The 22427-nt window shown below is 43.4% G+C and overlaps 1 protein-coding gene across 2 annotated transcripts in view; it reads left to right on the top strand.

Annotated features, from left to right (window-relative positions):
• The window catches only part of katnip (katanin interacting protein), a 32739-nt gene extending 10312 nt beyond the window's left edge, over positions 1-22427 (top strand). For both annotated transcript variants that reach the window (XM_080454626.1, XM_080454627.1), the window contains exons 13-28: positions 221-430; positions 2795-2932; positions 4212-5097; positions 6584-7351; positions 7637-7845; positions 9258-9336; positions 9899-10076; positions 10778-10943; positions 11886-12052; positions 12733-12797; positions 13462-13572; positions 14153-14292; positions 16365-16466; positions 16742-16902; positions 19442-19527; positions 19735-22427. In XM_080454626.1, coding sequence (XP_080310752.1) covers positions 221-430; positions 2795-2932; positions 4212-5097; positions 6584-7351; positions 7637-7845; positions 9258-9336; positions 9899-10076; positions 10778-10943; positions 11886-12052; positions 12733-12797; positions 13462-13572; positions 14153-14292; positions 16365-16466; positions 16742-16902; positions 19442-19527; positions 19735-19793 — 3525 coding nt within the window. In that variant the 3' untranslated portion in view covers positions 19794-22427. The remainder of the gene's footprint in view (positions 1-220; positions 431-2794; positions 2933-4211; positions 5098-6583; positions 7352-7636; positions 7846-9257; positions 9337-9898; positions 10077-10777; positions 10944-11885; positions 12053-12732; positions 12798-13461; positions 13573-14152; positions 14293-16364; positions 16467-16741; positions 16903-19441; positions 19528-19734) is intronic.

The following is a 22427-nucleotide window of genomic DNA, read 5'->3' as shown; positions in this document are numbered from 1 at the left end:
GATGTCTGATATACACTTATACAGGAGGTGCCTCAAGCCTGATTTATAGTCCGGGGTACAACGTTGTCGTGTGCCAGAAATAACGATCCACAAACTCACAACGCATCCCAGTGCGACTCATTGTGAGCTTATGGATCGGCTATTTCTGGCACACAACGCCGTCGTCCAATGTAGCAGAATTTAGGCATTGATGGTGCGTTTTGTATCGTCATGGCTGCAGCAAAGGCGACTGTCAGCAGAGGTGGCGCCCACTTTGTACATCACCATGGAGATCCTGTCCAACTGGGGGAACGCCCTGCAGGTGGGGCTGACGGAGATGCAGTTTTTCTGCCCCCGGAACAGGAAGCTGTACGTGTCGCCCCACGACCTGGACATCAGGAACGCTGACTACCCTGGGAATCTGGGGGCACTGGTCAATGGCAAGGCCAAGGTAAGCCTCCTCAGCCTGTTTAGATTGTCATTGCTTTTTTTTCCCACTTCTAATTTGACATTTTATGTGAATGTGTATGATATCACCACAGAAGGTGTAATTAAAATACATCTATATGGCTGGTCCGTACTCCCACTAACCCTGAGCTCGAGAATCGAAACTATCAAAATGAATATCTTGCCAAGATTATTATACCTGTTCATGTCTTTACCAGTTAATGTTCCACCCAAACAATTCAATGAGTGGGATAAACAGGTTTCACGATTCATTTGGAATGGCAAAAAGCCACGAATAAAATATGCAACATTACTACTGAGTAAGGAAAAGGGAGGCATGTCTTTACCAAATGTCAGAGACTACTACTACGCCGCCCAACTTAGATATGTGGCTTTGTGGTGTGATGATAATATAGATGCCAAATGGAAAATCATGGAAATGAATGAACAGGATATCCCATTGCAAGCTATGTTAGGAGATAAACAATTAGCCAAACCTAACTTAGATAAATTAGATCCAATTACATCTTTCACATTACAGACTTGGTTCAATATTATCAAACAGTTAAAAATAGAAAGACAATCAAAAACACTAAGATGGGTGGCCTATGATACAGCATTTAAGCCAGGGAGGTTAGATCAGAGGTTCAAATGTTGGTCTTACAAGGGGATTACATCATATTATAAAATAATGGAAAAAAACATGTTACAGAGCTTTCAGGCCCTGAAAGATACATATAATTTGGAAAAGACAGATTTCTTTAGATATCTGCAGTTACGTCACTATTTTATCCAGGAAGTCCAGATCTGTGATTCACAAACAAATCCGAACAAACTTATTCAACTGATTGCTCAGGTATATACGAAAGGAACAAAGAAGATTGTATCAAAACTATATCAAAGTATTTCGGATTCCAGAAAACATACAACAGATTATATCAGGAAAAAATGGGAAATAGAACTTAACACACCAATCACAGTTGAACAATGGATAAATATTTGCAAAACACAATACACAACAACAAGCTCTGGCACCTGGCGAGAATTCTGTTGGAAAAACATTACTCGTTTTTTCATCACTCCAAAACTTAAATCGAGACAGATGAAAACACCCCAGGTATGCTGGAGGAACTGTGATGAGGAGGAAGCAAATCATTATCATATTTTCTGGGGTTGTTCGGGAATTCACACATACTGGAATGATGTCTTGGAGAAAATACAGGAGATTCTAGGTATACAAATATTAAAGTCCTGTCTATTGCTGTACCTGGGAGACTTACCAGAGGAAATCTCAGGAAGTGACAGATATCTTATGAAAATATTCATGGCTGCAGGGAAAAAAGCCATTACTCGTAAATGGCTACAGACGGAATCTCCATCTGCGAAAGATTGGCTTCAGGTAGTCTCTGAGATTTATGACATGGAGAGGATGACTGCTAACTTGAGGATGAAGAAAGAGATATTTGAGAACAAATGGGGGAAATGGATTGATTATGAGCGACAAGAGGTCTAGGGAATAGGATAGTTATTTCAAATAAATATATGTTTGATACAATACTTAACCCATGACATACATACTCATATACTGTATATACACAACGCATGACTTCTTAAATATATATATGTTCATATATGTGTATATATGGTTATTTTTTTCTGACGATCGAGGGAGAAGGTATTATGTGTGAGATGATATAAATGAAAATGTTTGTTGTAAGAACTGAACGAGCTAAAACCTTTTGAAGATTTTTTTTTTCAGTTTTCATGTACTATCATTTATTAACATTGAACAGCACCTGTACCCTCCTTCTACATTCTATTTTATTTTATTATTATATAAGATGATGTTTGGCAACATGTGTGATGTCTATTGTTTGTTTGTCCTTTTGTTTTATATGTTTTGTTTTTGAAAACTTAATAAAATTTAAGTGAAAAAAAAAATATATATAGCTCACGTGACCAGGTTTCAAAAACTATGTATTTGTATTTAAGTTCTTAAAGTTAATATAAGTACGTATTACTAAACGCTTTTGAAATTAAATACAAATTTTACACTGAATAATAATAGTTATTATCCCTTTATTATTACAATTGTGACTATTTTGGGCTATTTGAGTGATGGGCTATTTGAGTATACTGCTGCTGACTGAGAGTGCAGGTACGCAATGTGGCCCCCTAGAGTAGATTGCCCGGGAATTGAACCGGGAACTCGCTGTCAGGCATCAGAGCCTATGTGGTATGCGCCTTGACCACTCGGCTATCAGCGGCCCCAGCACATTCTCTGTTTTAATTACCATTATAAATTTTCTTACTGATGTGCTCCTGTTTTTATTCTAAATGGATCTTTTCTATACTCTTGGATCGGCAGACCACCAAGGAGCGCCACATGTGGACTTGCCCGTTCCACCCCCCCATCCAGCTGTACTTCATCATCAGGAACACAGAGCGGGCCCCAGACTTTGGAATATCCTGCATCAAGATCTGGAACTACAACAGAAGCCTTAACGTTAGTAGGCTTCATCTTTCTGACTGTATCTTAACTTATCTATAAATGTACAGAATCTCTGCTTATCTGTACATCTGTCAGTCTGTCCCCCCATATTTCGAGAACCGTTGACCGATCGACTTGAACTTGGCGTGTGCATCGCTGAGGGAGTGATGTACCGAGTGGGAAGTCGGTTGGATTGGCGGTTGTCCAGAAATATCTATAAATCCAAGTATCTCTGTTTCTGTCTGTCTGTGTCCCTTTAATGCCCATGTATATAGATCCCTCATACCATCATATGATATGACATCATAGACTGGCCTCCAAGTGCTATGGTAATGTGTACTGTTCAAAGACAACGGGACACTGGGTGCAATGGGTATTGTATAACTGAAGGGGTGTGGGTTCCCAACGGGCATTGTTCCCAACGGGCATTGTTCCCAACGGGCACTGTTCCCAACGGGCACTGTTCCCAATGGGCATTGTTCCCAGCGGGCATTGTTCCCAATGGGCATAGTTCGTTCCAAATGGGCATCGCCCGAGTTTTGTCAAATTATAATTTTGCTAGGAGGGTAGCTGGACTGTGAGGCGGGACTTGGCAGTTTATGTAAGATCAAACTGTAAAAGTGGTTATATGTAGTTCCACTCCATTTCAATCACAGAATATACAGGCTAATACTCATCCATGGACTTGTTTTACCACTTCACACTCAACGTTTCATACATCTGATTGGTGATGAGGAAGGGCTTGGGTGGGGCTTGGGTGGTTCTGATGAGTGGTGGTGACGGCGTTGGCATGGCCTGTACGTCAGAGGTGTGGTTCTCTATAAGCAGTGGCTGGCTGAGCCGTTGGTCAGATGCTTTAAATGTGGAACACCAAGAGATTAGCCTCAGAGGATTAGTGTTGGGGACATACCCAGACTGCTGCTACAGTCCTCACTGCTGCTTACAGGAGGCATACAATCACCCCACAGAGAAGAATACTATATTTCCTGCTATCTTTGATGCCACTGGTCCTACACTTTGTATTGTGTGCACTGGATTATCGGTAGGTGGGGAGCTTGGTGTGAAAAGGTTACACAGTTACGGTGTGATTCACTGGCTAGGGGATCGAGGAGATTTGTGTTGGCTTTAGCCATCTCTCCATGGCAGCCGTCACTTTGTGTGTGTGAGAAGGCTACTTAACTGCTATCATGAGAGTTTATGTTCTGTGTTTATGAATGGGATAGAAGAATCGGTGGTATTCCTTGCATAGTGTCTCCGGTAAATGTTTCTGGTAAATGTCATACTTCTTTTTCAGGAGCTTGATGTTGGCGCACGACACGTGAAGCTTTACCTCAACAGTACGTTGGTGTTTGAAGGCGAGCTGGAGAAGGGCTGCGGCAACCAAGTCTTTGATTACAGCACCGCTATCGACCTTCAAGCACTCCAAGCTCCCGAATCCTTCTCTCCCAGCCCCGTGGCCTCGGGCCACAGTCTGCGGGGCGCCAGCCCCCAGTGCCACGATGATAGCAGAGACCTGGAGGACGTGGGCAGCACCCAGAGAGACCCCTGTCCAAATGCCTGGCCCTCGGAGGCGCTAGTCCAGGCCAGGATCGACATGCAGGACAAAACACACACGCCGCTCCCGCCCATCGCCCCGTCCCTGGCTCCCTGCGCCCCGGCCCTGCGTTCTTCAATCGCCATGCAGAGGAACTCCTTCGACCTGCCTGTCCCCGAAGAACCCCTCCCCATCAGACAGCAGCTGGAGCAGCTAGCGCCCCAGGAGCAGACGGTCACCACCCAGCCCTCCTCCTCCCGGGGGGGAGCACCGCAGTGGCTGCAGCCCCTGAGTAGGGGGGCCCCCGAGGGCTGCGAGGCCGGCAGGGAGAGGGAGCGCCCGTTGTGGCTGGTGCCTCAGCAGTCGGTGGAGCCCCAAACTCCCGTGGCGACCCCCGCCTCTTCTTCAATGCTCCCAGAACTCTCCTGTAACCCGGGCCGCGTGTGCAGAGGGATGGAAAGGACGCCGAACGGAGGTCCGTGGCAAGCGGACTCCCTGGACCTGGCCTGTGACCTGCTGGAGGAGCTCGGTGAGCAGAGGGCAGACAGGCCCATCAGCGGCCGCAGGGGCTCGGTCCGGAGCGCTGCTGGCACCAGCAGACAGGCAGAGGAGCAGCAATGTGGAGCTACTGCGCCGTCAAGCACCGGTGGGTTTTGCTGTTATGTTCCACGTATGAGCCTTGTCGTATTGAACATTTGTTGCTTCGTTAATTAATATTGCTCACTTTCGGTAGATTTCATCCAGCGTTTTCAAATATTTTATGTCTCATCAGACATCGATGATATATATATAGAGAGAGAAGAGAGAACTGGACAAAATCATGATCAGATCAACCTTTTTCACACCCACCACTACTTGCAAGAGCCTCTGTTGGTTGTTGCTTTTTGATGTGCCTGTGTGTGTTTGTATTCTTTTCTTCAGTTCCAGGTTATGCAGTTTTATGTGCCTCTCTTGGTGTCTCAGCTGTCCCTCCGTTAGATCTTAATTAGATTGGATGTGATGTAGACATCTCAAGGGCAGTCAGCGTGTGTCTAGATGGGGTAGTGCAGGACATTCAGGACGATGACAGAAAACTGAAGGCAGAGAGAGAGAGAGAGAGAGAGAGAAAGGAGAGACATGTGTGAGACATGATGAGAGTCAACTCTAGTCCTCATGACTCCTCAAGAAGCACGTGGCTGGCACACTAACTGGCTGCACCATCAAGCACCCTGTGAATCAATTCTGTCTTTCCACTGACCTTTGGCTGAGTTTTGTGGTTGTTGTTGTTATCTCTTAGTAAGATGTTTTTTTGGGGGGGAATCTGAGATGTAGGAGAAGTTTTAATTAAAACAAGGGGAGGAAATTTGGCCTCTGTATAGATCTTGTTCTCTAAGGTACATTATAATAGACGAGGCAGTCAGAGATACCAATCTGTCGTCTTACATAATCTTCCCTGGTGTCACTGTCTGCTCACAGATCGGCTACCAGACTCCTGGCCCTGTTGAGGCACACACGCATGCACACACACGCACACACATGCATATACATGCATGCACACACATACACACACACACACACACACACACACACACACACACACACACACACACACACACACACACATGCGAGCGCGGGCACACAAACATTGTGTTGAGACCATCTGTTGCCGGTGAGCACTCCTAGACAGTTTGACCTGTCACAGATGGAGCCTGGTATCATTCCAGCAGCTGTTAGCACCAATCAATGGGTACATGTACAATGGATTTGATCTGAACAGAAAATAACCCAGTGTCTCACAAATAATATCACATTTGTACTTCAACTCCAATTTTATTGTCACATCATAGGTTCTTTTTCTTGAAACTGCAAATAATGGGAGCTTGTACTACACAAAGCATGTACCCTTTTCTGACTAATCACACTTGTGTTTTGTTTGTGCCTGATTGTGCTGTAGTGTTTGTCTGTGTTGAGAAAAAAAAAAGAAGAAGCTTGATATGTTTATCCAGCAGTGAAAGACATAACTTAAAATCAAACAGAAACAAACATTCACCGTTTGGTGTTGTAAATGCATAGTAGTAGTATAGCATTACTAAAATTGAATTTGATACATTTTCTGACAATGAATTGACATTTGGTCCCTATGTGTCTCCCAGAGGAAGCGGTGTCGTTAGTGACGTCCAACAGGAGGCAGAGAACCCCGCGGGCCCAGCTCCACAGCCAGCAGGAGAACACCCTCATGGAGTCCTGGGACTCGCTCATCAAGTTCAACCAGTGCCAGCGCGGACGCATCTCCAACATGGGCTTCGAGGGAGACATTTTCGATGAGTTCCTCCAGCGTCAGTGTCGCAGTCCGCCTGCAGTTCCGCTCAGCGCATCTGTGACGCCCCAGAGCCCTCTCTCCTCCCTGGCCCCACAGGGCAGCCTGTGCGAGGACCCCGAGGACGATCCGTCCGCCGAGCGCGAGGAGGAGTTTGAGATCCCGGTGCTGCCACAGGGCCAGCGGCTCATCATCAACGTCCTGTCCACCTGGGGCGACCGCCATTACGTGGGGCTAAACGGCCTGGAGGTTTTCAGCTCCACCGGAGAGCCACTGCGGCCTACTCACATAACCGCCGACCCCCCGGACATCAATGTCCTCCCGGCTTATGGAAAGGACCCCCGGGTGGTCACCAACCTGATTGACGGGGTCAATCGAACCCAGGACGACATGCACCTTTGGCTGGCCCCCTTCACGCCGGGCCGAAGCCACGTCGTGTTCCTGGACTTCGGGACACCGTGCCAGGTGGCCATGATCCGCGTATGGAACTATAACAAGTCGCGCATCCACTCTTTCCGAGGGGTGAAGGAGGTAGAGATGCTGCTGGATGGGAGGTGCATCTTCAGGGGTGAAATCGCCAAGGCCTCTGGGACCTTGTCTGGAGGTACTGTACATGGAGCAGACTGGCCCTTTGAATTTTTTTCCTGACATGGAACAGAATTGCCTTTTCTATTCAGTTTTGGTTTCTCAGAACAGAATATGTATTCCATTTCTTGGAACCCAAAAAGGCTGTTTAGTGTTATTTCTTGGAACAGAACAGCGTTTCTTGTTTATTTCTTTTCATGTTGTTTCTTTTACAACCCAGCTTTTTACGTTTAGTTGTAATTTATTTGCACAAACGTTCTCTGCTTTGGAGAAAACTCTAACTCTAAAATACCCCCCCCCCCAGGACTGGACCAGTTTGGCGACACTATTCTCTTCACCACTGATGATGAGATCCTGGAGGCCATGTCTCGCTACGATGAAACCTTCCAGAGCGAGGGTGAGGGCTCAGAGGGCCTGGTGTATGAGGAGGAGCTGCAAAGACCCCGCACTGCCGACGGCGAGGGCGAAGAACGACCCTTCACACAGGCCGGCTTCCGAGAAGGGGACCTCGCTGTGAGTTAGAAAGCTGTTTTCTATTCGTTCTGTTCGATCAGGGCAATGTGTTGTGTACGAAGACAAGAGGAGAATCAGGGCGAAAGACTCTAATTTGGGAAATGAATTATACATATCCAACACATTCTGGTTTGGAGCACTTACAGATATTGTTTGTGGGGTTTTCACTTTTTAGTCATTAGCCCATTAACACATTGAATGCCAAAAACGGTCCGGACCGTTTTTGAGGGTCCAAACGAGAAGTGCCGAAAACGGTCCGGACCGTTTTTGACCCAATTCTATTTTTATACATGTGGGCCACGTGGGGCGCTAAAACGAAACTTTGACATCACCCAAGCAGTTTCTGAGAAGAAGAGGCTGGATGAGGCTCCATGTCAAAAATCCTTCCGGTCGGCGTTTTCAATGTTATCTCCTTGATTAAAAGCTTAATATCTCCATTTCTTTTTAATGTGGTGGAAACGAGCCGTTTTCGATCGGCGATCACGCTGCAATGGAGGGTCGCGTTGGAAATATTATTGTTCCAGGCGTTAGTCGGGACCCTCCGCCGTCTCGCACGCACGCTTTGTTTACATGCATTTCCGCGTCGGGGCTTCTCACAGCACGAAATGTATAACGCAAGTGGATGGAAGAAATGCTGGCACTCAACGTATAATATTTTAATAAACCTCTGGCACCCAATGTGTTAAAACCGGGAACGCATCTGTGTCATTTTAGATTTCTTTGGCTATTCAAAAATAGCAGATCTACAAGCTCATAGCACGGCACCGAGTGCCGCGCTATGAGCTTGTAGATCTGCAGTTTTTGAAAAATGTTGAACATTTGTGCAAATCTTTGAATATGTATTTTTAAGCGAACATTTGTAACTCAAATCTTTGCTTCTGGGGATTCTACAAATGTCTTCTAAAACAGTTCTTTTTTTAAAACGTATGTTGCTATAATATCAGTGGTTCTCAAACTTTTTTCATGTCAAGGACCCCCAAAATTATATGTATTCGGTCACGGACCCCCATCTCAAACTATGTTGTTCCAGAGACCCCCACAGCAGCAAAGATTTGAGTTAAAAATGTTTGCTTTAAAAAAATATATATATTCAAAGATTTGCACACATTTTCATGATTTTTCCAAAAATAGCACATCTACAAGCTCATAGTGCACTCGGTGCCGCACTGTATATCTGCTATTTTTTTAATAGCCAAAGAAATCTTAAAATGACACGATGCGACACGATGCGATCCCGGTCTTAATGGGTTATGTCATTAAATGGTCATATGAAGCATGTAAGCCTATATATGTACTGAGTGTACATTTCTCCCGTCATTCAGCTAACCTTCTGACAGCTGGATGAATGGGCCATGAATGAGTCATGGCAGGATGTAGTGAAACGGGAGTCACGTGTCTACCTGTCATTTCAGCTGAAACTCGATCTCAACTCCACTGTGAGCGACTGTGCGGAGAGCATTGAGCAGATACCTGGGATGCACACTGGAAAGTGTGAGTCTGCTCCTCTTCACGTGTATGATGAATGCAGTACAGCAGTTTTCTCAAACATTTTCATGTCAAGGACCCCCAAATGTATATTTATTTGTTGGCCGCGGAACTCCATATATTGTGCCAGGGACCTCCGGAAGCAAAGATTTTAGTTAAAAATGTTTCTTTTAAAAAAATATATATATATTAAAAGAATTGCACAAAACGATTTTTCAAAAATTGCAGATCTACAAGCTTGTATATCTGCTATTTTTTTTATTGCCAACGTATAAATGGAAAAAGTGGTTAAAATGATTGGGATGCTCAGTGAGCGGTATTAACTAATTTAGCTGGGGACCCCCTGGTACCCCCCACAAGGACCCCACTTTGAGAACCAATGCAGTGGACCTAGATCAATATTTTAGTTTAACATAACAAACATTTTGCAAATGCTGATACTGTATCTAATACAGTATGCCTCAAGTTCTTGTATGTACCAATATTAACAACAACCGAATGATGCGTCTCAATGTGACAGTTGTGTCTGCTGTCTCTCCCCCCCACTAACTCCCCACCCCACTTACAGGCCTTAGGATAGAGCTGGTGATGACGTGGGGAGACTCTCACTACCTGGGTCTGACAGGCCTGGAGGTGGTGGGGAAGGAGGGAGAGAGTCTTCCTCTGGACCTCAGTATGGTTGCCGCCTCGCCCAGGGACCTCAACGACCTGCCCGGGTACGGCCAGGACCTACGCACGCTGGACAAGTAAGCCCCGACTGTTCTCTCACCAGTATTTGGGGTGCACATCGTTGCTGTCGGCAGAAACCTCTTATGTCTCCATGCCCTACATGATCATACTACAGCGTCACACAAAAACATCAAACATTTGCGCTGTGTTTTGAGCTTGTAGATCTGCTGTTTTTTGGTTTCCACCCGACAGCGACGATATGCACTTGGTATTTACATTTTCGGTGTTTAACTGATGCTCATACAACAATTTGCGAAAGCAAAATGAACTCAAAGGACCATGGAAGTGTCCTTACATGGCATTGTCCATTCACAGCTTCATCCGTTTATCGTACATGAACACAAAGACCATCTTTCTATGAATGTTTTTATTTTTAGATTTTGAATTTGCTTACATTTCTCCCATAAATTACCAAATGTACCTGAATAATTCAGTCAATGTTTGCTTAGCCTCATTGCATGGAATTGCATTTGTAAATCAATCTTTTCTCTAGGGACTATTTTGGACTAGACTTTTTAAATCAATCTGTGCTTTAAAGCGCAATAATAACAACCGTGGCAAAACAAATAACTGCTCAATTGAATTTAGCTTAAAATAAAAAAGAATAAGCCTCACATTTCTAGATGACCAGCATCACAAGCCACCAGTAACATAGAGGGTACTAGATGGATAAATATGGATCGCTGAGGCATCTCAGACTGTGTTTTCCATCCTCCAGGCTGATAGACGGCCACAACATCACCACAGAAGACCAGCACATGTGGCTGATCCCCTTCTCCTATGGAGAGCCCCATACCCTGACGGTCACCTTCGACAAGGCACAGACCATCGCCGGGCTGCGCATCTGGAATTACAACAAGTCCCCAGAGGACTCCTACAGAGGGGTGAGACGCTCGCTTTGGTCAAAGCTCGGCCAGTAATCTGTGGTACAGGAAGGAAATTCAAATGTTCAATATTGCCAATTTGTTCAATTTTGACTTGCATCTCTGTGCAGTTGCATCTCTGTACCAATATATTTGTAATAAACGGCTCACTTGATATATGATGTTTGCAGTTCCTTCTGAATCACAACATGAAGCCTCCTGTTTTCACCTGATTAGATGTAAGAGAGGGAACTCTAATGTGTTCTAGATTGATTACGTTGTAAAGTATTTAGGGTCTATTGGAGCAGGGTAATTTAGTATTATCGGACTGATTTGGTTAAAAGCTGTGGATATACACTGGACAAGATTTCATGTTTTCAATTATTCATTTTAATATTCCAGTCACTTAAACTGAACATTTCATGACAACATACACTTTGTATAAACATTGCATTCTGGTAAATGACATTTTTTTTTTTTCAAAGTGAAAATGTTGCAGGGTTAACCATAACGTCTCCTTTCTAGGCCTGTCACAATTATGACATAATTGCCTAATCGCAATTATTTGAGATAATCGCAATTATTTTGCATAATCGTCATAATCCTTTCCATGTTTAAAAATGTTCATACATTTTCAAACATTTTTTTTTAAAATAGTGGAAAGCAGATCTACAAGCTCACAGATCTACAAGTTGTGAGCTTGTAGATCGGCTATTTCCACTATGTTTTTTTTTAAAGTATAAAGTTATTAAATATGTCAGTCATGTCTTTGTATATTTAGGTTATTTGTCATATATGCACCTGTGCAACCTCAAAGCCTAAAGCCAAAAAGAAATGTAATTTCTATTCATATGTTCCAGTGTTCAACGACAAAAACACAATCGCAATTATTTGTGTGACAATGAATCGTCATGTAAAATGTCATAATCGTGAAAACCTACTCCTTTCACCCCCATGTCTCAGACAAAGGTGATCCACGTTTCCATGGACGACGCTCCCATCTCCCCAGCGGAAGGCTTCCTCATCAGGAAGGGACCAGGAAACTGTCACTTTGACTTTGCCCAGGAGATTCTCTTCATAGATTTCCTCCAGACCCCCACCGCTGAGAGCACGGAAGACTTCTCAAACAAGTAAGGGGAGACTGATTCATTTTGGTTTCACTTCCGCTGCTCGGCTGTTTTGAGAGATTGTCAGGAACACTTTTACAAAGTAATGGGCGTATCAAATCACATTTTATATAACATTTTGTACATTATAATACAATTCAATGCACTTAACGTAAGTGAAAGTGCACATCTTTTACCCATTTAGACCTGAGGCCGATTCTAAAAACGCCTGCTAAATCCTAACCTACGTTTTTTGAAAACCTTTTCTAAATTTTTTTTTATATTAAAAAAACTCTTTTTTTAAATGATGTTGCTATAGCAACAACTCAAATGACAGAGCGACAGAGGCGGTCCCGGCTTGAAAGGTATAACAACATATACAGTACAGTAGGTGTAACAGGTCTAAATGGGTTTAATACTAGGTAATGAAAAAAAAAAAAGAATAAAACAAGAAGAATTAACCACACAGACAGAACCGACACATATTGGGGAATGGAGAGTAAATACAATGGGGAGAATAAAAAGAGAAATGCACATATACAGAAAGAGGACGCTGCAGAACATACAGTACAACCAATCGAGTACTGTACACATTAGACAACAGACTAAGTACTGGGAGATTTTAGAGAAACTGACGATGATCATAGTTATGAGAACTGTACATTCTCAATCGTGCTTCTTTCTCTCATGTCTGAAACGAGCAGAGGAGGCTGTAAAAAGCACGAGCAGGCCAGTATGGACTATGAAGCCCCCATCATGCCTTGTGGATGTATCCTTTCCTTAACGAAGGTGGCTGAAATACTTAGCACTGACCAAATGCATGATTCATAGAGAAAGTTTTAACCATCTGCTTTCAGTTTGGACAGCTTTGGTTGAGTCCTTATGTACTGTAGTAGCCTGCCATTGCCAGACTGATCACGTGGGATCACTAACACGTGTTAGTGATCCCACGTGATCAGTCTGGCGATGGCAGGCTACTTATCGTTGCTGTCGGGCAGAAGCCTCTTATCTCCATATTTTGACTTTTTGATATTCTTCCCGTAAATTAATGCCCTACTTGATCACACAAAAGCATCAAAAGTTGCAGATCCACAAGCTCGAAGCGTGGCGCGAAGGGACGCGTTTTGAGCTTGTAGATCTGCTACTTTTGCAATTTTTTCATTTGAATCCTGAAAAGTTACAGTTTTGGACATATGAGGTTTCCACCCGACAGAGACGTTATCTATGTGTGTGTCCGTAACATAATAGTCCTGTTATAAATCATTTTCATGAAGCGTAATGAGCTCACCAAGTGTAGTGAGCATGCTTTTGTCAAATAGCTGATAGGGTTCAATTTCTATATTAATACATTTTTTCTGGACCCCACTTTGAGAACCACTGGGTTTTACGCAATGTCTTCCATGTCAGCTTTTCCTTGACCCATGCCCTGCCAGTTATCTTCCAGCTGCAGCTGCTGACTACCTGGGGAGATCCATACTACATCGGCCTCAACGGCCTCGAGTTCTACGACCAGCACCACCAGAAGGTCACTCTCAGTGACAACAGTATCCTCTGTGACAATTCCAGACCACTTAAACCCATTCAAACTGGCGAATGTCATTTTAAGATTTCTTTGACTATTCAAAAATAGCAGATATACAAGCTCATAGCGAGTGCCGTGCTATGAGCTTGTAGATCTGCTATTTTAGAAAAATCTTGAAAATGTGTGCAAATCTTTGAATATGTGTATGTATGTATATATATATATATATATATATATATATATATATATATTTATTTATTTTTTAAGCGAACATTTGTAACTCAAATCTTTGCTTCTGGGGGTCCCTGGAAAAAAACATTTTGCGATAGGGGTCTGCGGGCCAAATACATATCTAAAAACAAATTCTAAATCCTAACAGTATGTTGCCATATCAGTGGTGCTCCAACTTTTCCATTTTTTTTATTTGAAATGTAATTGAAATGAAATTCAGGTACATAAAAGACATATTCATGATTAACAAGTCTTTTTACACTTGCAAAGAAGTCTGATAAAATTTCAAATGGTGAAATCGCTAATCTGTTGCAGGTGCTGAGCGAACTTTCATTTTTAATACTTCCATTCCCTAACATGAACCTCCTCAGATATCGCTGCGTTCCCAGACAGTGTGAACGTGCTGGACAGTGTGAATGGCGATGTGAGGACTCCAGACAAACTGGTAGATGGAGTCAACAGCACCCTCGACGGAAGGCACATGTGGCTGGCCCCAGTGCTGCCTGGACTGGTGAGGAGTGTGTGTGTGTGTGTGTGTACTGCGAGTGTCCTCACAAGTATAGTAGAATTTTGAGAAATACTACCAATTTTCCTGGTCGTCACAAGATAAATGGTTGTTTTAAAAGGTTAAATAATGATTAGGGACTCAGGGAGAGTTAGGATTACGATTTAGGAAAAGATTCAGGTTGGGTTTACGGTTAGCAGGTAGATCAGCAATTTTTTGCCAAATGTTTGCCTCCTCAGAATAGGGATGTTGGGTTCATGACATGTGGTTCTGTTTCATTCCCTCCTGACTGCCAGTAGGCAGTTAACAGTAGTGAATAATGCCTCTCGCGCTCCGCGCAGGTCGAGTCTTAATATAAACAAAGTCATGTGACGTGTAGGCTACCTGTGCGTCCGCCGTCCCGGCTACATAAGCACATGATAGCCTACGCGCGGCCTCTTTGAACTTCTCGCTACCTGGCGTGCATCGCAGGTAGGTATTGCTCTGGAGAATCCGTGCATCGGTTCTTTGTTTTGCAGTTCCAAAGAGAGTAAGACACTACGTGTTGTTTGGTGAGTTGACATCCTGCCTGTGACCATTGTCGAGAGCGCAATTTATTGCCCTCTTAAGGCTGTGGTTGTCAAACTATCTCCTCCTCTCTTTATCTATCGGGAGGATTTTCGAGCGTGGCTCGCTCACCAGCTACACACACTGTCTTACACAGAGTGTTGTGATAGTGATTCCTCCACACTGGGTGTCGGTCGCGTGCTGCGGGTTGCCCACAGCACTCGCCTGATTTACCTGGCTACAATAGCTTGTTCGATTAATTAAAAATGTAATTAATTAAAATTTTAAATTAATTGAACATTTTAAATTAATTAATAAAAATAATCAATTAATTAAAGGTTACTAGAAGTTCCTGACGCGTACTGTGGCTGCACAGTTCTCGCTAGGATTGCCTGGTTAAACACCTGATTGACATTTAAGCTGTTCTAAACTGTTGAAGGTGAGTATCAAATCTGCTGGACGTTCTGGTTAGTGTTCAGATTTCCTAGCCTGATAAGCTAACAGCAAGCTACTTTAGCCTGTCTGATTAGCTACACTTTGTGATTGTTGCTGGAGGTTACTAACGCGTTCTGTAATTGTACAGCTCTCGCTGGTATTGCCTGGCTACACAACTGACTTGACTGATGGAGTGTTCGTCCTGCAAGGTTCACCTTCAGGTCGAGGACGGCCATGAATTGTGTCCATCATGCTTGGGTATCGGTCATCTTAAGGAAGCTCTGACAGACCAGGCATGCATGAATTGTAGCATCCTGCCACTCTCTGTGAGACAGGCCAGGCTGCGTGAGGTGGAGAACCTCCTGTACAGGGGAGACCTTATTTACAGTGTCTACCTGATGCCGGCCGTGCGGCTTCCACGTTGAGGGTACACACGGCCGCTATATCGTTTAATCATAGCCATATTGATGGCAGGTCAGTTTGTGCGCATTACTGGGTGACACAGTTTCTGCGCGGTGCCAAGAGGTTACTCCCCCCTAGGGTGGGGCGTGCTGCAGCCTGGGACCTACCTCTGGTCCTGCAGGCGTTGAGCCGGGCGCCCTTTGAGCCTATGGCGGGGTCGTCCTTGAGCTCTTTATCCATTAAGACTGCTTTTCTATTAGCAGTTATGACAGCTAAGTGTGTGAGTGAGCTCCACGCACTTTCTATTAGTCCGGTATGCCTTCATTGGAAGGCGAACGAGTCTGGGGTTACACCGGGCCCGGCGCCACGGGGGTGCCTGGCACCCTGAGTTTCAAATTGTGCCCCCTCAGTTTGTTTTAAAATTATAGTTTTTTTGGATTTCTATTTTATTTTATCTTTTTATAATTAATTTTTTGATACAAAATCGGTAAAATCAGGCAAAAATTAGAATTAAATAACATAAGCCTAACCTAACCCTAACCCTAAAACCGAAATAAAGTAACAAAAAAACGTGTGCGCAGGTCGGGACACATTATTCACTACTGTTAACTGCCTACTGGCAGTCATCCAGGAATTCACAGAACCATAGTTACATTCGTAACTTCCGTTAAGTGTGCTGCTTGTGTGTCACACAGGTGAACCGTGTGTATGTCATATTTGACCAGCCAGTGACCGTGTCCATGATCAAGCTGTGGAACTACTCCAAGACGCCACAGAGAGGAGTCAAGGAGTTTGGGGTAAGCTTCTGTCCCACCAGCTTTCTGTTTTCTAGTTAACTTCTAGTCATTTTACTTGGATTAAAGTTAATCTGGGGAAAACCTTCGCTGAAAATAGCCGATGGACAAGCTCACAACGCATCATGCTGTGACGCGTTGTGAGTTTGTCGATCGGCTATTTTCAGTGAAAATATTTAATGCAGAGGAAAAACGGAAAAGACACTAGCATAGAGCCCTGAGGGACTCCGGTGAACCATATTGGGTTTTTAGTGGTAAGTGTGCATTTGGGTTGCCAGCTGCTGGTGGACGACCTCCTGGTGTACAACGGCATCCTGGACAGCGTGGGCCACGTGGCGCGAGGCATCCTGCCCAGTGGTGACCCGGTGGTGCCGTACCACACCATCCTCTTCACAGACAATGCCTACATCGCCCACCGGGAGAGGAACACCGTCCTCAGGTACCCTGGGCATTTTGTTAGTAGTGAACTTGCTTGTTTTACCTAGTTACAAGGATTTGATTGGCTGCCTGATTATTATTTTTTTACTACGTCGTCGCTGTCGGGTGGAAACCTTGTATGTCCAAAACATTTCAGGAAATAGGAAGAAGAGAAATAATCTTGTGTTCCAGTGGATCCAATGTAGTTATTGTTTAGTCACAAGCTCTAGTTAATACTTTTAATTGGTTAAATATTTATAAAAACCCATCTTAAACAATCCTAATTCTTAATTCCTCATTTTGGCATGTCATTTGCAGGCGAAACTTTTCCCACAAAAAATTATTCAAGCAAGTTCACTTGTCTTATTTCTACGCAATGTGAGCTATTTGCTATATTTGCTATATTTGCGTGACACTGTCATAGGTCAAGTATAAAATAGGGCATTAATTTATGAAGAAAAGAAATACAGAGATACAAGGTTTAATATACATAATTACATGTAGCTGATTGGTTACCTTCTACATTCCCTTCTGCATGTTGTGCTTGACATTGCGTTTTCTAAATGGTCCCAGTGAGATGACGTCTTGAATGTGAACTATTCAAGGCCTCTTCTGACCAATAGCTCTTTTCCACTACTAAGGGTAACCCAGAACATTCCATTAGAGTTGTTCCGATACCAGTATCGGAATAGCTGCCGATACTGCTTAAAATGCTGGTATCGGTATCGGCGAGTATGCCAGTCTATGCCATTCCGATACCATGTAATTTATCACATGATATTTCATTTACAGTAATATTTTGAATTCTTCAGTTGATGTTGCACGACTGTTTCTTATTGCACTATTTACATTATTATTTCACTAACTTGTTGCTGCACTTTAACAATTATCAATGGAATTTGTATTTATTCCTAGATCAGTGGTTCTCAAGCTTATTTTAATTTCAATGAACCCCATAACTCTGAGAGTTACAGACCTGTTAGGGTCCATTTGGAACCCCCTCACAGGAACATTGAGGGTCCCTGCCCCACTTTGAGAACCACTATCCTAGATTGTTTTTAAATTACACACTGGAATCAGATTGGTACTCCGTATCGACCGATTCATAACTTGTGGGTATCGTAATCGGTATTGGGAAGGAAAAAATCAGTACATCTCTACATTCCGTAACCTGTGAAGTTCTGTGATTTTTTTAAATTAAAATGTATTTCCATTATAATCAGAACCATCCCCGAAGGGGGAGGTACGTCCTAAAAAAAAGACTCATAAAAAGGCAAAAATTGCCGAACTACAAGTTGTGATGCGTCGTGAGCTTGTAGATCTGCTATTTTCGAAAGCCTTTTGAAAGTATAAGTTCTGAGTTGTCAGGGTTAGTACCATAGATATAGAAACCTAGATACCTCATTGGCCTCTGCAGTTCATTGGAGCGACTGGTATCTCAATACAAGGCTCTTACGCAGGGCTGTTTGACTACTGACCAATCACATCGCATTGACTACTGGCCAATCACAGCGCGTCTAACTGACTAGTTGCTGCGCGGCTGCCTCTTAAGAAAAGACCCGCCCCACCTGCCTCTGATTGGCCTACCGAACACCCCCTGCTGAAGCGGAAGGAAGTGATAGGCTAGCCCTGCGGAACAAGGAAGCGCGCCCGAGATACGAACGCTTCAGAGCCGAAGGAGGCGTCTACCTTTTATATGTCTATGGTTAGTACCACCTCCTGAGCAGGGCCCAAATTAGGTTCTGAGAACCTTATCTGAAACACAGCGTATATGGAAACAAACCCAGAACCTGTGAAATAGGTTTCACGGCAAGGCATGGTTGGCACAGTTCCTGTAGTTGAAAAGAGACATAATTTCATCGCTGTTGGGTGGAAACCTCATATGTCCAAAACTGTTACTTTTCAGGATTCAAATTCAGAAATAGCAAAAGTGGCAGATCTACAAGCTCAACCCGCGTTGCTTCGCGCCGCGTTTTGATGCGTGTGACGCTGTAGTATGATCAAGTAGGGCATTAATTTACGAAAAAACACAAAAAGTTAGAATATGGAGATAGGAGGTTTCTGCCCGACAGCAACGATTTGTTCCTTGTCCTATTCGCTTTAATGAGTTGTTGAACTGCAGCTGTTCTCTTCTCCACTCCAGCCCCCGTGGCAGCAGACACCAGCAACAGTGAGTAACACAGTGTCCTGAAAAGCCCTGTGTCAGCACCCCCATGTGGTCGATCCCTGTAATTGAAGATTTCTCCAGTGTCTTCGAACGAACCCCAATTCATCCCACTCCCTTGCCTCCCACAGCTTGGCTTGCGATGCCTCAGTACCCACCCCCGAAAACATCCTGACACCCCTCATCGCTCCCCTCCTTCACCCTTCCTGGGTTTTTTTTCTCTAGCCCCGTCTTTGGTCTCAAGGCCTGGACCTGCTGGCTTCAAGCTTTGCTGTTAATCAGCCCTCCATTTTGTCTGCTCCCCTATTCCGGCATCATACCGCAGGCGTGGCCAGAGTACAGATCTACTCAAGTGAAACCCGGCGTTGTGTCTTCCCTCCCTTTGTTTGTGTTGCAGTAATTATGTGGAGGACCAAGATGTGAAGCTGACCAACGACAATCAGATAGTCTATCAAAATAAGAAGAAGCAGACTGCTGATCCAGGTGGGGCCTGTCAGTGTGTTCTGAATGTATGCTCACATGACATCGCAATATAACTGCACAATTTATGAATCGGCACGTATGCATTTAGTCTAATTTGGTGATTCTCAACCTGTTTATTTTCAAGGACCTCCAGTTTGATTTGCATTAGGCTACGGAATATGGTCAATAGCTTCAATATGTCAATATGTTTGTTCTCCCTCAACGCAGCCCTTCGGCCTAAAACCTGCATGACTGACGCCAGGAAGCAGGGAAAGCGGAGGTACTGACACACAGACATGGAATCAAGCCACATTCATTAAGAAAAGGAATACAACTGTAAGGGGAGGAACTATGACTACTTCAGTCTTGTGGGTAACTCCTGAGCCTCCCTTACGAAACCGATCCCAAAGCACTCTGTTTGCCATCCTTATGGTGACATGCGTTTGGCTGCCTATGATGTCCCCTCCGAAGAGGACAGGCTGTGCAGAACACAGTGGGTTTGTACGCGCCCACAGGATACCACTTTATGGTTGGATTGCTATGTTTGGATCCCTTACCATGTAGACACTCCAACAGATATACAGACGGGTGAGAAATGAAAGGAAAAAACAACATAACGTGTCTTAGTAAGGTGTTGGGCCAACACAAGCCCCCAGAATAGCTTCAGTACGCCTTGGCATTGATTGTGCGAGTCTCTGAAACCACTGGAGGGATGGAAAACCATTCTAACAAAATATGTTCCCTCATTAGCTGTTTTGATTATGGTGGTGGAGAGCGCTGTCTTAATGGATCAGTCCTAAATCTCATGGATGTTCAATTGGATCGAGATCTGGTGATCTGGGATAACAGATCCTCACTGTAGTGGTCAAGCATTCAGGCCTTTACCATTCACTTGGTGTACGCCACATATGCACTCACCACCACTTCTGGAGAATATGGTGACTATATTAACATTCTTAATCTGTGTAAACCACTGCCTATTATTTTGGCACCACTGAATTCTCAAATGTGCATTTGTATTTGTAATGAGGGAGTTATCACTGCAACTTTAGTATAACATCCCTCTTTATGTAGTTTTCGATGGACTGATCACATCCTGCATTGACATTCTCAGTCACTTGAGGAAGAGTTGCTCTTCTGTTTTTCCTTGCATATCATACTAATGCACGAGTATCACGGACACTGAATGTGTTCTTTCAACCACAACTTATGATCCGATTTACTAATGTTTTTTCCATAGATCCAAATGCAGATGTCTCATCACTTCAGTCACTGTTCCTATTGAAAGACTAGCCAGTTGAGCAGTCTTTGTGACTGAAACTCCTGCCATTCGTGCCCCAATGATAAAGCCTCTCTCATAATCACATAATCACATGTTTATACCTGCCATAGAGCATGATAGGAATCGATATGAATTGCTTAATTTACCATGCAGTACGCCTGTATGGAAGCAGATGCAGTCATTATGTTTCTCTACTCGGTTATTCAGGTTTTTCCTTTTAATTTGTCACCCATGTGTATATTATCCTGTTCCTGTGTAGTTATCCCCTGTTGCCCCTCCCACTGTGTCAGGGTAAACCTATGGAGGCTGCAATCGGCCAGCCCTATTATTGTGCCTATAGTCCTAACCACTATTATCTGTGGCTGCTACCTGTGACTTTTGTGCTGTGTACTTTAATGCTGCTTGTGGTGCACAGATTGACAAAGATAAGCTCTGGGGCACGAGTAGACCTGCATAACAAGGTAATTTTTACACTTAAAAGTGAGTTTTAACCACACTAAAACCTTCTGGAGGCTTGATTTATGAGAGCCCTCAGACCTAATGGCAGTGTCAACTGACTAACACACCTACAATGTGCACCAACCAATCTTATCGCTATGCAGTTTGATGTTACTTTATATATATTCTATTGTCTAATATATTACAAAGACTACTGGTTTTACATGGAGCAAGTGGTGGTAAAAGGGGCTTTCACCTTTGAGGATTTATATTTGATGGCCAAAGTGGTCCAATGATTGCTCTATAAAATACAGATTTTAGCTAGCTACATTTTTTGCTAGGCTGAAATGAAGACTACAGCCATACTAGCTACAGTGGCTATTTAAAGACTCTACTTCCTTTCAGATAAATATTTGACACTCCTAAGTAATGCCATTTATGTTAATCAATTAATGTTTTGTCCTCCCCCTCTAAGTATAACTTTTTTTCTGCTCAGCACCAGGTAGAAAGACTTGTTTATTATCCAAGTGACCTTTATAGAAGTTGCTATAGGAAATGTATTTAAAGAGAGTTGTTTCTTGAATCTGTAAAATATTTTTCCAACAGTGTTTTTTTAAACGCAGTGGAAAAACAATATTTGCCAGTTATCTTTGGATGTTGAGTAGCTCACAGAAAACTTTGAATATGCAAATACTGTTAACATACCTCAAAGAGGGGAAAGGTTATATTTAAAGTGGGATGAAATCTGCTTCTACCTTCATGATAATATGTAATTGGTGTTGTACAAAATTATGCTATATAATATAATATACTATATTACTTTGTTGCATGGAACAGTCACCTTGTTGGCTGATATTACCAATTGTTAGACATTTTTGTCTTTCTGAGGAAAAAAAGAAACCCTGCTGCTTCATTGAGCCACACTATAGCCTATTTCATACTCTATGCCCTTGTATACAATGGGAGGAATCACATTATATGAAATGCAGTATGTTTTTACATATTTCAATGTGTGTCCGAGGGTGACAATGGCCATCACTCTGTCTAATCTCAGTCCTGCTCCGAGCAGTGGTGGCTATTATTGTATGAGTGACGTTCTGTGTTGAAAATCTTTGATTATTTTTCTAATCTTGTTCATATTATATGTGTATATTAGCTGTAGGTATATTTGAATAAATAAACAAGGGAAAGGGTGATGTCA

This window comes from Gymnoscopelus braueri (genome assembly GCF_963280865.1).
Source record: "Gymnoscopelus braueri genome assembly, chromosome: 17".
Taxonomy (NCBI): Eukaryota; Metazoa; Chordata; class Actinopteri; order Myctophiformes; family Myctophidae; genus Gymnoscopelus; species Gymnoscopelus braueri.
Note: the sequence above shows the minus strand (reverse complement) of the source record. Positions and strands in the feature narration are given on the sequence as shown.